General features: G+C 38.0%; 1 protein-coding gene across 7 annotated transcripts in view; it reads right to left on the reverse strand.

The window, feature by feature from the left end:
* Positions 1-13353, reverse strand: part of CEP112 (centrosomal protein 112) — a 418880-nt gene that overhangs the window by 344326 nt on the left and 61201 nt on the right. For all 7 annotated transcript variants that reach the window (XM_057317729.1, XM_057317726.1, XM_057317731.1 and 4 more), the window contains exon 9: positions 1022-1108. In XM_057317729.1, coding sequence (XP_057173712.1) covers positions 1022-1108 — 87 coding nt within the window. The remainder of the gene's footprint in view (positions 1-1021; positions 1109-13353) is intronic.

The raw sequence follows: 13353 nt of genomic DNA on the forward strand, positions 1-13353 counted from the left end.
ATGTTATATTAAAATTACATTGCTAAATCTCTAGAATATTTGTGATAGAGAGCTGTTTTTATCTAACCAATTTAAGCTAAGGAAATATTCTAGTAAGAGCAGAAAGAAATACTGGCCTTTAAAATGTGAATGGGAAAGAAGAAAGAAGAAGGAAAAGGATTCAATATTTTTTCTCTTTCTAACTTTCAATCAGTGGTTTCGTTTTTGTTGCTTTGAAAGAAAATGAGCCAAATAGGCACCTGACTAAATATTAATATATTTTCAGCTTTTAAGAAAGCATGGGTATGCGATGTGTAGCCTCAAGTCCCTGCCACCATCTCTGTCCTCAATTTCAGGAGGCAGGACCAGGCTTCGCTGTGAAACAGTAAATGCCAAGTTTCTATTTGGATTAACCTTCATATATTAAAATATATAAAAATACCACTCAGCTTTTTAAATCAACACTAAAACATACTAATCATTCAAATTCCATGTGGGATAGTTATAAATTAATTATTGGTGCTGTGCCCATTAAGAAGAAAAATTAGTTTTCTCTAAAAAAACAAACTGAAACATTAAAAGGCATAAATCCAATGAGCTAGTGAACAAAGAAGCCTACATTCCATGCTACCATCACGATGCATGCAGTCTCCACCAAACAGAACTAAATCCACAAGTTCCTTTTCCAATTAAAAAGAAAATTTTAATTTCCAGAAACACAAAAGAATATCAGACTAAAAGAAACGCTCGTGTTTACAGCTGATGTCTTACTTCAGCATTTATGAAAGGTAATGATAGAATGCAGATTACAGACTATAAGAAGGCCAGCCTTCAAACAACAGAGGAAGAACTAAGAGGCAATACAAACCATAAGAATACTTACATAGACACATTTGTTTGGAAGATGAAGTTTAAAGATCAACTTATACCAAATTATTAATTTAGCAAATTCCATTTATAGTACAGACTGTTATAAGTACATAAATAAGTGGATGGTGGGATGATGGTTAAAAAATCTAGAATATTCCAGCAGATATCCTACCTTCTGAACGTCAGCATCATGTTTCTGCTGCAGTTTAAGCTTCTCTTCATGACATTTAGCTTCCAGCATTTTTGTTTTTATGTCCAGCTTCAAGAAAAACATTTTAAAGGTGTTATTAACATACTTTTCCCTTTGACAAAAGCGCAAAATTAAATTAAAATAATTCCCGATGTGAAAGTATCATTTTCCACTTTTTTCTTATGGCCACTGGTCTAGCAATCACATCATCTTACCGACACGTTAGTTACATTCTTTGATTACTTCCAAGCTAATTTTCAAATAAATTTCACTGGACAGAAAAAACGAAGACTAGTAAATATAGATTCAGCAGTTATCCCCAGCCCCCTCCACCCTCAAAAGAAGTCATCTTAAATTGATATTTTGCTAAATCCAATAGTAGTTTAGCCTTTGTTTACTATCTCTGAGCCCCTCTTCAACCTTTTTACTTTTTTCTTTTCTCATATCTACTTGCTCATTAAAACTACGCTTATTTACCTACGTACTTAAATATGACAACTTGAGAGTGGATGTCCACAATGACGGCATATTACTGATAATCGCACATTTCACTTAACATATTTTCCAGTTCTGTCTGCTAGAATCGTAGACCCCGACTACTTCAAGAAAGTAACTTGATCGCCTTTTGAGCATTTATTAACAACTCCCATCCTTAACAAACCGACACCTACTGCACCAGCGTTCTGAGCGAAGCCAGCCAAAATGTAACTGACCCTTGTTGATAATAAGGGCACATCTCAGAATTAAAAGAATAACAGTGACAGGTTGTAAGATGAACAACATGAAATTGATTATCTCAAATGTGAACGTGTTTGACCACCTGATTCCTTACGCTTTGAAAGAGTATATACATTGGAGTCCGACAGATCTCATTTCTATTTTGAATTCTAATCTCACTACATTAACTGTTGTAACTCTGGACAAGTCACCATTTCGACACTCTATTTCCTCTCCTGCTAGTTAAGATTAATTACCCTTACCTCAATGAGCTGTGAAGCTTATTTTCAATGATATCACTTAAGTAACTATACTCAGGACAATGCTTGGCACAAAGCAGGTATTCAAAAAAATTAGTCTACAACATTCAGGAAAATTTTCTTTTAAAATATTACAAATGTACTGTCAAAATACTCTCTTGAAATTTTCTGAAATACACTTTGTATTTTTCAATTGCTGTTTCAAAAAGGTGATGAATCTGAACTTAAGATAAACATGCACGATCAAATCAACACAGTAAAATGAAATTTTAAACTTTTACAAACATAAGTTAACACAGTCTCATGATTTTTTAAACACCGCGTGGTGGAGAGGAAAGCAGTCGTCCATTTACTACACACAAGGAAGAAACTGTGACGGTTTCCATTCTTTTGCCTCTAACTCCCTTTGCTACTTCCTCCTCATTTTAGCAGAAAGGGGGCTGGGTGATCTAAGTCCATGTGAAGATCCCCAACAGAAGTATGTTAGGAGTCTCTTAAAAAGTAGTCAAACTCAAAAAGCAATATAAGCAAGCTGGGCAGATATGGGAGACACAGTTCACCGCCATATCTTTCCCCAGCACCTTCGAGAGAATTTGTCATACCTTTGGCTTCTGAGGGTCAGCCCTAAATGCCATGGACTATGCTGCCATACCCAACCCACCTTCTCCCATCTGTTCCACTTCAATCTTGGTTGACCAGATAGGAATAGACACCTGACACATGCTTAACCAATCCATTAGCTGGAGAATAATCGTTCTGATGCTCTCTGTTAAGAATCTGAATTAGAACAGCAAGTTAGCGACTTTGAGAAACAAACAAGTTCTGGAGGGGCAGCAACTGAGAGAAAGCAGATGAATCCACTATACAGAAGAGAGCAAAGCACATATACCAACAGAGCAAAGACTAGAAACCACACAGCATCTGAAATATGAAGTAAGCAAACTCAGGCCCTAATAGTGTCCATGACAGTACGCGTACTTGAATTCGGAGGTTTTTTGCATTCCTTTCTATTTCAGGGAAGCTTGATGGATCTCTGCTCTTGCAACCATAGAGATATATCTAAATTTGATTTTTCGGCTATAATTTTTACTTTGGTACAACATTAAACTTCAAGAAAAGTTGCAATAATAGTACAAGGAGCTCCCATATACCCTTCACCCAGATTCACAAACGGTTTATATTCTGCCTGATGTGCTTTATCATTTCTTATATCTGTATCTACTTATAGACACACATAAAACTATTTTCTGAACCCTTTGGGAGAAAGCTAGAGACATCACGCTCCTTTGTCCCTAAAAACTTCAGTGTATATTTCCTTAAAACACAGGCACCATCTTCTATAACCACTATCAGAAAATGTAATAGAACACAATAATATTACTTAATGCACAGTCTATAGTCAAACTTTATCAATGATCACAATAACGCCATTTGTAGGTTTTTTACCAATCCAAGGTCCAACTCAGGATCACACGTTGCTCTTAGGTATCATATCAACTGTATCTCCTTTAATCTAGGACAACCTTTCTTTGTGTTTCTTGACCTTGATGTTTTTCAAAGAGTACAGCCAATCATTGAAAGTCCCTCAATTTGGATTTGTCTGATGTTTCCTGATGACTAGACTTATTAGATTTCAGCAAGATTAACACTAACATGATGTTGTGTCCTTTTTCATTCCATCTTATTAGGAGGAGGGTGGTTTGTCCCAATATTGCCAATGTAACATTTGATAACTTGGTTAAGAGAGAGAACACCAAGTTATCACAAGGGTAGTATTAAAAAGACAGTTTCTCTACTGCCATCCTGAAATAATAATAATAAAGGAGTATCTCTTTTCTGGAAACTCTTACCCTGACAACACAAACACAACCCTGTACTCAGGGGCATGATTCATGGTAAATTATCAGGGTTAGAACACAGAAACAATCTTACCAGTATAGTATATAAAGACAATACAGGACACAAGAGATAGACATACAGACATGCATACGTCTATGTGCATCTACATACATATACCATGTGCATATGGAAAGAGAGTAAACAGCCTTGCTTAATTTAACACAGAGACTAAAATTAAAAGAGTGAATATAGCACTTCTAATTTGTTTGACACCCCCCCCCCCTTCCCCAGTAAGTCTATTCCAAACAACATTTAAGTTTTCTTTAACTGGGCTCAGCATACACACTATCAATTTCAAAGTGAAGAACCATGGAGGTCTACTTCAGGGTATAATGGAGTAACTTGTACCAAACACACCTCCCACTGTTAACAAGCACAAATTGGGATGAAACATAGAAGGTGACCATTCCCAGGTATTAGGAAACAGGCAGTGTGATACTGTCATCCTCCTAAGCTGAGCCCCACTATCATTCTGGCTCTCTGCATGGGCACAAGCACAGTCCAAGTAGAGCCCCAAAGCTCTACTGAACTGAGAAGGCAAAGGTCAGAGTTCAGGACAGCTGAAGAAGCTGGAATCTTTAAGTACAGGGCACTAGGGAAATGGGAACTGCCAGCAGGAGCCCCCTCCAGTCCTTGAGCATGGACAGGGATGTGTGTGCATTTGGCACACTGGGTGCAGGCACTGGGTAAATAACAAAGCCTGGCTGCTATAAGGTAGAAAATATAATAGATACCACAGATTACATGGTGCTGTGAGATATTGAAGGCCCAGCGCAAGCAAACTGAAGACATCTTCCTAACAACTTGGGAATACCTGGGCATCTGGCTGAAACACCACAAAGGCCATACTTTAGGCTTATCCCACCTACCCAACAAAGTCTAAAAGCAAGACTTTATAAGATCTTCAGAAGAGACAGAGCTTGTAGATTAGATCCCACCATGTTGGAGGAGTTTGGGAAATAACTTTGGCTTTCCACATATTTACCTTAATAGAATGTAAAGCCAAGTTTACACAAGTTAGAGGTAACTGGCCAATAACTGAACAACCCATAAGAACAATAACAAAAATCACTATACTATGGCGGAAGACGACAGAAACTAGAGGTCTAAAATGTATCACCCACAATGACAATGTCCTTTACACAGAAATTAATAAACATGAAAAAAAGAAAAATGTTGTCTATAGGCAAGAACAAATAAGCAAAAGGAGTTAATAAGGCCCAAGATGAACCTGCTTGGCATAGAAGACTTTAAAACAGTTAATATAAATACTGCAAAGAAGTAAAGGAAAATATATTCAAAAAATTAAAAATTTATTTTAATGAGAGGACAGGTAAGGAGTCTCAGCAACGTAATGGAATTGTAAAAAGAAACAAATAGAAATTCCAGAACAGAAAATTATAATAGCTTAAAGGGAAAAAATCCCTGGATAAGCTTAATAATACATTTGAGATGGCAGAAGAAAGGTCTGTAAATTTGATGACACACCAATAGAAATGATCTAATCTAATGACCTGAGTGGAAAAAAAAAAAGATTAAAGAATTAATGAAAAATGAACAAAACTTTATGTGGAACAAAATCAAAGAATCTAATATACCAAAAGAGGGGAGTGAGAAAAGGGAGAAAACATATTTAGAGAAATAATGGCCAAGAACCTCCCAAGTTTGAGAAAAAATAAATACTAATTCAGAGATCCAAGATCCTCAGTGACTCTGAGACAGAATAAATACAAAGAAAACATCTCGGCATGTTACAGTCTCACTGCCGAAAACCAAAGATAAAGAGAAAATCTTAAAAACAGCCAGAAGTAAAAAGACATTATCTACAGGGGAACAATAATAAGAATGACTGCTTGCTCCCCATGAGAAACAATAGAGGCCAGAGGACAAAGGAATAATATCTTGCAAGTGCTGAAAGGGAAAAAAAATTTTCAGATAAAAGAAAAGCTGACAGAAGTTGTCACCAGTAGAGATGCACTACAAGAAATAATGAAAGACTTTCCTAAGGATGAAAGGAAATTATACCAGATACAAACTCAGATACGAAAGAAAAAAAGAGTCCCTGAAAGAGTAAATAAGTTGATAAATACAAAAGTGCAGTTTTCTCATCTCCTACTTTCCTCAAAAGACAACTATTTAAAGCAAAATTAACAACACTGGAAGGTGGGGTTTAAAGTATGCAGAACTATGCAACAGATAGCACAGAGAATGGGGCAGGGTTAAACTGCATTATACTATTTTTAAGTTATTAGATTTGCGACGTGGGGACTAGACAGTGGAAAAGGTCCAGTATGAAGCAGTTCAGTATTGATACTACATAGACTCTGACAGGGACAGGATGCACATTTTTAGCCCCAGTACAACCAATAAAGAAAAATATCAAAGCATACATAGCTAAGAATTCAATAGAAAAATTTAAATTAAATAATTTTTTAAATGAATAACTGAAAATAGGACAACAAAGGAGTGGGAAAAAAAGAAGGTACCAGTAGAAACAAATACCAAGAAAGTACACTGAAAGCCAACCAGCCATATCAATAATCACATTAAATTTAAATGAACTAACCACTTAATAAATGACACAGAGACTGTTAGACTACATTTTTAAAGAATGACCCGATTATATGCTATCATTGATCCATTTTAAATATAAAGACACAAATAGGTTGAAAATTAAAGGGTACAGAAAGATATGCCACACAAACCAAGAAAAGGACTATGATAAAAGACAGAAGGCTATTTTATAGTGATAGAGGAATTCATCCTAGCAATATTAAGATTTCCTAATTATGTATATATCAAATAACAAAGTTTCCATTTGTATGCAGAATAGAAAAATATAATTTGTATCCAGAATATAAAAACTACCTAGAATATAAAATATAACTGTGTCCAGAATATAAGAAGAGCTCTTACAACTTAATAATAAAATGGCAGAAACCTTATTTCTTTTGAAATGTGATAGCATTTAAGAGCACTTGGGTGGCTTAGTCAGTTGAGCATCCAACTCTTGGTTTAGGCTCAGATCATGATCTCAGGGTCGTGTGATGGAGCCCCGTCCATGTCAAGGTCCATGCTCACTGCAGGGTCTGCTTGGGACTCTCTCCCTCTTCCCTTCCCTCTCCCACTCTCCCCTTCCCCTGGGCTTTCTCTCTCTCTAAAATAAATAAATAAATAAATAAATAAATAAATAAATAAATAAATCTTTAAAAAATGTAACAGCATTAAACAAATACTTCCCATAAAAAGATACATAAATGGGCCATAAGCATATGAAAAGAGAATACATTAGCCTTCAGGAAACACAAACTAGAACAACCATGACATCAAGCCAGAAAAAGACATGGAGGAACATTTAATGCACGTTGCTAATTGGAAGAAGTCCTTCTGAAAGGCCACCTATCTGGTCTATGGCCATACCACCCTGAATATGCCCAATCTCATCTGAAAGGCCAACTACCTGACATTCTGCAAAAGGCAAAATTAAAGAGATAGGAAAAAGATCAGTGATCAGTGGTACCAGAGGTTCAGGGGACAGAGGGAGAGAAGAAGAGATGGAGAAGAGAAGAATTTTAGGGCATACTTTTCTGGTGGATATGTGACATCATACATTTGTCAAAACCCACAGAACTATATATATAACCCAAAGAAATAAGTAAATCATGGACTTTAGTTAATAATAATCTATCAAAACTGGTGCACCAGTTATAACTACTATACCATACTGATGAGGAAACTGGGTGGGAAGGGAGGTAATTTAGAATTCCCTATACTTTCTGATTAATTTTTCTAACCTAAAACTGCTCTAAAAAAATAAAGTCTTTTATTATTTATTAAAACTACAATGAGATACAACTTCAATGGCTAAAATAATTTTTTTGAATAGCTATCATTATCAGTTTATTTCAAGATTGTTCTCATTCTGGAATTTTAGTTCATCTAGTTTTTTGTTCCTTCCACATACCATACACAGATGTCTTTAAAAGTATGACTTTTTCTTATTTATGCAAGCTTATAAAACAAATATATATCTTCATGTTGTTAGATTATTTATTGTTAGTTATTTCCTACATGACTCCTAAACTATAAAAGGGTATTGGAAATTCTTATTCAGAAAGTTTAATTAAGTTGGCATTGTATATCAACAGATCTTTTTTTTAAAGTTTTTATTTAAATTCTAGTTAGTTAACATATAGTGTAATGGTTTCAGTAGAATTTAGTGATTCATCACTTACATACAACTCCCAGGGCTCATCACAAGTGCTCTCCTAATATCCATCCCCCATTTAGCCCATCCCCCACCCACCACCTCTCTAGCAACCCTGTTTGTTCTGTCATTAAGAGTCTCTTATGGTTTGCCCCCATTTTTTTTACTCTTCCTCTACGTTCATCTGTTTTGTTTCTTAAATTCTACATATGAGTGAGATCATACGGTATTTGTCTTTGTTTGACTGACTTATTTAGCTTAGCATAATATACTCTAGCTCCATCCATGTTGTTGAAACTGGCAAGATTTCATTCTTTGTGATGGCTGAGTAATATTCCATTGTGTGTGTGTGTGTGCATATGTGTGTACGTGTATCACATCGCCTTCATCCATTCTTCAGTGGATGGACGATTGGGCTCTTTCCATAATTTGGCTATTGTTGATAATGTTGCTATAAATATCTGGGTACATGTGCCCCTTTGAATCAGTATCTTTGTATCCTTTGGATACCTAGCAGTGCAATTGCTGGGTTGTAGGATAGTTCTATTTTTACCTTTTTGAGGAACCTCCATACTCTTTTCCAGAGTGGCTGCACCAGTTTGCATTCCCACCAACAGTGTAAAAGGGTTCTTCTTTCTCCGAATCCTTGCCAACAACATCTGTTGCTTCCTGTGTTGTTAATTTTAGCCATTCTGAGAGGTGTGGAGTGGTATCTCATTGTGGTTTTGATTTGCATTCCCCTGATGATAAGTGATGTTGAGCATCTTTTCATACGTCTGTTAGCCATCTGTGTGTCTTCTTTGGAAAGATGTCTATTCATATCTTTAGCCCATTTCTTAACTGGATTATTTGTTTTTTGCTTGTCTTTGTTCGTTTTTTGTTTTTTGGGGTTTTGGGGGGGTGTTAGGTTTGACAAATTCTTTACATTTTGGACACTAACCCTTTGTCAGATATGTCATTTGCAAATATCTTCTCCCATTCCATAGGCTGCCTTTTAGTTTTGTTGATTGTTTCCTTTACTGTGCAGAAGATTTTTATCTTGATGAAGTCCCAATTCATTTTTGTTCATGTTTTGTTTTTGTTTCCCTTACCTCCAGAGACATATGTAGTAAGAAGTTGCTACAGTCGAGGTCAAAGAGGTTACAGGCTGGGGTGCCAGGGTGGCTCAGTCACTTAAGTGTCCAACTCTTGATCTCAGCTCAAGCCTTGATCTCAGGGTCATGAGTTCAAACCCCGCAGTGGGCTCCACGTTGGCTGTAGAGCCTACTTGGGGAAAAAAAAAGTTGATGCCTATGTTCTCCACTAGGATTTTGATGGTTTCCTGTCTCACATTTAGGTCTTTCAACCATTTTGAATTCATTTTTGTGTATGGGTAAGAAAGCAGATGAAACTGGTTCATTCTTCTGCATGTGGCTGTCCAGTTTTCCCAAATCATTTGTTGAAGAGACTTTCTCCCATTTGATATTTTTTCCCGCTTTGTCAAAGATTAGTTGGCCATAGAGTTGTGGGTCCATTTCCGGTTTTCTATTCTAGTCCATTGATCTATGTGTCTGTTTTTTTGCCAGTACCATACTCTCTTGATAACTATGGCTTTGTAATACTAATATAGCTCGAAGTCTGGAATTGTGATGCCTCCAGCTGTGCTATTCTTTTTCAAGATTGCTTTGGCTATTCAGGGTCTTTTGTGGTTCTATACAAATTTTAGGATTGTTTGTTCTAGCTCTGTGAAAAATACTGTTGGTGTTTTGACAGGGATTGCATTAAATGTGAAGACTGCTTTGAGTAGTATAGACATTTTAACAATATTTTGTTCTTCCAATCCATGAGCATGGGATGTTTTTCCATTTCTTTGTGTCAATTTCTTTCATTAAGTACTCTATAGTTTTCAGAGTACAGATCTTTCACCTCTTTGGATTTGGAATAAACCTAACTCTTCTTTTAATGTTTGGTAAAGGGGAGCCTAGGTGGCTCAGTCATTTAAGTGTCTGTCTTCGGCTCAGGTCATGATTCCAGGGTCCTAGGATCGAGCCCCACATGGGGCTCCCTGCTCAGCAGGCAGTCTGCTTCTCCCTCTCCCTCTGCTCCCCTCCATCTGCTTGTGCTCACACTCTCTAATAAATTTTTTTTAAATCTCAAAAAAACAAAAATGTTTGGTAGAATTCCCCTGGGAAGCCATCTGGCCCCGGACTTTTGTTTGTTGGGAGATTTTTTTTTCTTAAGATTTTATTTATTTATTTATTTATTTATTTATTTATTTGACACACAGAGAGAGCACAAGCAGGGGGAACAGCAGGTAGAGGGAGAGGGCGAGGGAGAGGGAGAAGCAGGCTCCCCGCTGAGCAGGGAGCCCGATGTGGGGCTTGGTCCCAGGACCCTGGGATCATGACCAGAGCTGAAGGCACATGCTTAATCAACTGAGCCACCCAGGCGCCCTTTGATTACTGATTCAATTTCTTTGCTGTTTGTAGGTCTATTCAAATTAAAATAATTTTTTAACTCACAATATCAAGTGTTGGTGAGGATATGGAACAACTTGAACTCTCATACATTGCTGGTAAGAGTATAAAATTGTACAACTACTTGAAAGCAGTTTAGCAGTTTTATCCAAGAGAAAAAAAACTTGTACATTAATTTTCATCGTAGCCTTATTCATAACAGCCAAAACCGCGAACAAACCAAATGGTGACTAATAGATCAACGGATAAACAAATTACGGTATATTCATGCAATAGAACACCACTGCCCAGCATCATAAGAGATGATCGTACCACATACTGCTAGCCCAAGAAAAGAGCAAAATTCAAAATCTGCAGTATGGTTTCTACTGAATGTGTATTGCTTTAGCACCATCATAAAGTCGAAAAAGCATTAAATCAAACCATACTAAGTCAGGGACCATCTGTAGTATCAATTTCAGTAGCAGAAGCAGCAAGGAATGAAAAGAAAAAATTGCAGAAGCAGAAAAACAAAAATACTTGATTGATTAGATACAACTTGCTCGGCTCTATTCCTAACAATCTACATGCAATTGTTTCATTATTTCATGTAATCCTCACAATGGCTTCTGCAAATGGGTACTTTTACTATGTCCCTTTTACAAAGAGCAAAACTAAAGCACAAAGAGGCACCTGCTCAAGGTCACCCAGCCACTGAGGTATAAAAATCCACCCAGCTGCATTCGTACTCAGCAGTCTGGGTCCAGCTAATGAATGCAAGCTAAATAAAGCGGAGTAGCTTTTAAAATATGAGAGTTAAGGGTGCCTGGTGCCTCAGTCAGTTAAGCGTCAACTCTTGATTTTGGCTCAGCTCATGATCTCAGGGTCCTGAGATCAAGCCCCGAATCTAGCTCTGCCCTGAGAGTGGAACCTGCTTGAGATTCTCTCTCTTCCTCTCCCTCTGCTCCTCCCCCTCCACCCTGCTGTGCACTCTCTCTCAAAAAAAAAATATTTTTTTTAATTTGAGGGTTCACCTGCTTTAACCAGCTCAAAATGTAAACAGAACTCAAGCAAGGAGGGGCGCCTGGGTGGCACAGCAGTTAAGCGTCTGCCTTCGGCTCAGGGCGTGATCCCGGCGTTATGGGATCGAGCCCCACATCAGGCTCCTCTGCTATGAGCCTGCTTCTCCCTCTCCCACTCCCCCTGCCTATGTTCCCTCTCTCGCTGGCTGCCTCTATCCTGTCGAATAAATAAATAAAATCTTTAAAAAAAAAAAAAAAGAACTCAAGCAAGGAAAAGAAGATGCTTTCTAAATAAACAGTCTTATGGTTTTAATGAGAAATGCTTCTTGGGACAGAAAACCTGGCTCAACTAGGGAAGCGAGGAGGGACAGGCACACAACCCGTAAGTCACTGATACTCTAAAACATGCTATGATCCAACTTCTGTTCCCTAAAGACTTCTTTTAATTTTTTAAGATTAATTAAGGGTTCCTACTTTTTTTTAGATCATTTAGAACTTCACACGCATTTTCCTCTGTGATTTTTAATAGATTAAATTAATATTTAATTTTTTAAATCCCAATTAAAGATTACCAGCAGAAATTGCTCTTTAAATATCTGAGCTTTCCACACAAAGTATCATTTGTTTTTGTGGTTTCCTTCTTTTTAACTATGACCTTTCCATTGTGCACATATTCCACATTCTGTCCTTCACGTCTTCCCTTCCTTCCAGATTTCGCCTTCCACCCTTCATTAAAACTGCAATCTCAAAGGTCACAATGTGACATAATTTTCATTCTTCCTCCAGGAGGCCTTTGACCGCCCAACCTAAGGGCAAATTCCATGCTTCTGTCTTCAGCGATTTGCAGGAGGATCACCTTTTTTCCTCAGCTTCTGTGACTCGGCTGTTCTGGTTCTCCTCTTGCTCTGGAGAGGGTTTCTCTGTCTCTTTGGCATTATCCCATTCTTCCAGTCAGACCTCCGGCTGCCTTCACTATGGGTAAATTCTTGCCTTTGGTGATTTTATCGGGATTTAACTCTAGTCTCCCATGCAGGTGAGTCACAATTGTCCATCTCCAGGACTCAGGTCTTTCCTAGTTTCCACCACCCCCTAGCCAGCTCCTGTTGGTCGTTGCTCCAGTACAGTTCAACACCCCATACACAATAATAGTCACTATGTATGAATAAGTCCCTTATCTTTACACCTCCCTGTCCCTGCCCTCAATATCCCCCGAGTCACCACATTCAAAGCCAGCACACACTGCCTTGCTTCAGCCCGCTGGAACGACCCTACAGAGTTCCTCAAGCACCCGCACCTCCGCGATCAGAAAGCCTCTTCAATAGAGACTGAGCTCAGGCCCATCTCCACCCCGCTAGTCCATCTAAGACACCACTGCCCATTCACCTTCCTAAAGCACAGTTGTGAAAAGGGCATTCTCCAGTCGAAACTTCAGTAGCTCCCTGGGCCTTGGCTTGGCAGCAACATCCGTGTGTGACTTTACCACCCCCCCTTCTTTTCTTTTCCCTGTACCACCAGCCTAGTGGTCTATAAGCTCCAGCTAAACACACACTCTGGCTTCCTGCGCCCATGTCTTCTCTGCCTCTTCCCATCTCATGGCTCATATGTCATTCCCTCCATGAAGTCTTCCTCAAGCTTTCCAGAAAACAGCAACTTTTCCTTCCTCAGTATACCTTGTATCACTTTATATTCAACATTGCCCCACAGTTGGTTTGCACTGTACTTTTTCTTTCCTTCTTTCCTGGACCTGAAATACATGTTTTAGGGGATTTTCTCA

This window comes from Ursus arctos, unplaced genomic scaffold (assembly GCF_023065955.2).
Source record: "Ursus arctos isolate Adak ecotype North America unplaced genomic scaffold, UrsArc2.0 scaffold_24, whole genome shotgun sequence".
In the NCBI taxonomy this organism is placed as follows: domain Eukaryota; kingdom Metazoa; phylum Chordata; class Mammalia; order Carnivora; family Ursidae; genus Ursus; species Ursus arctos.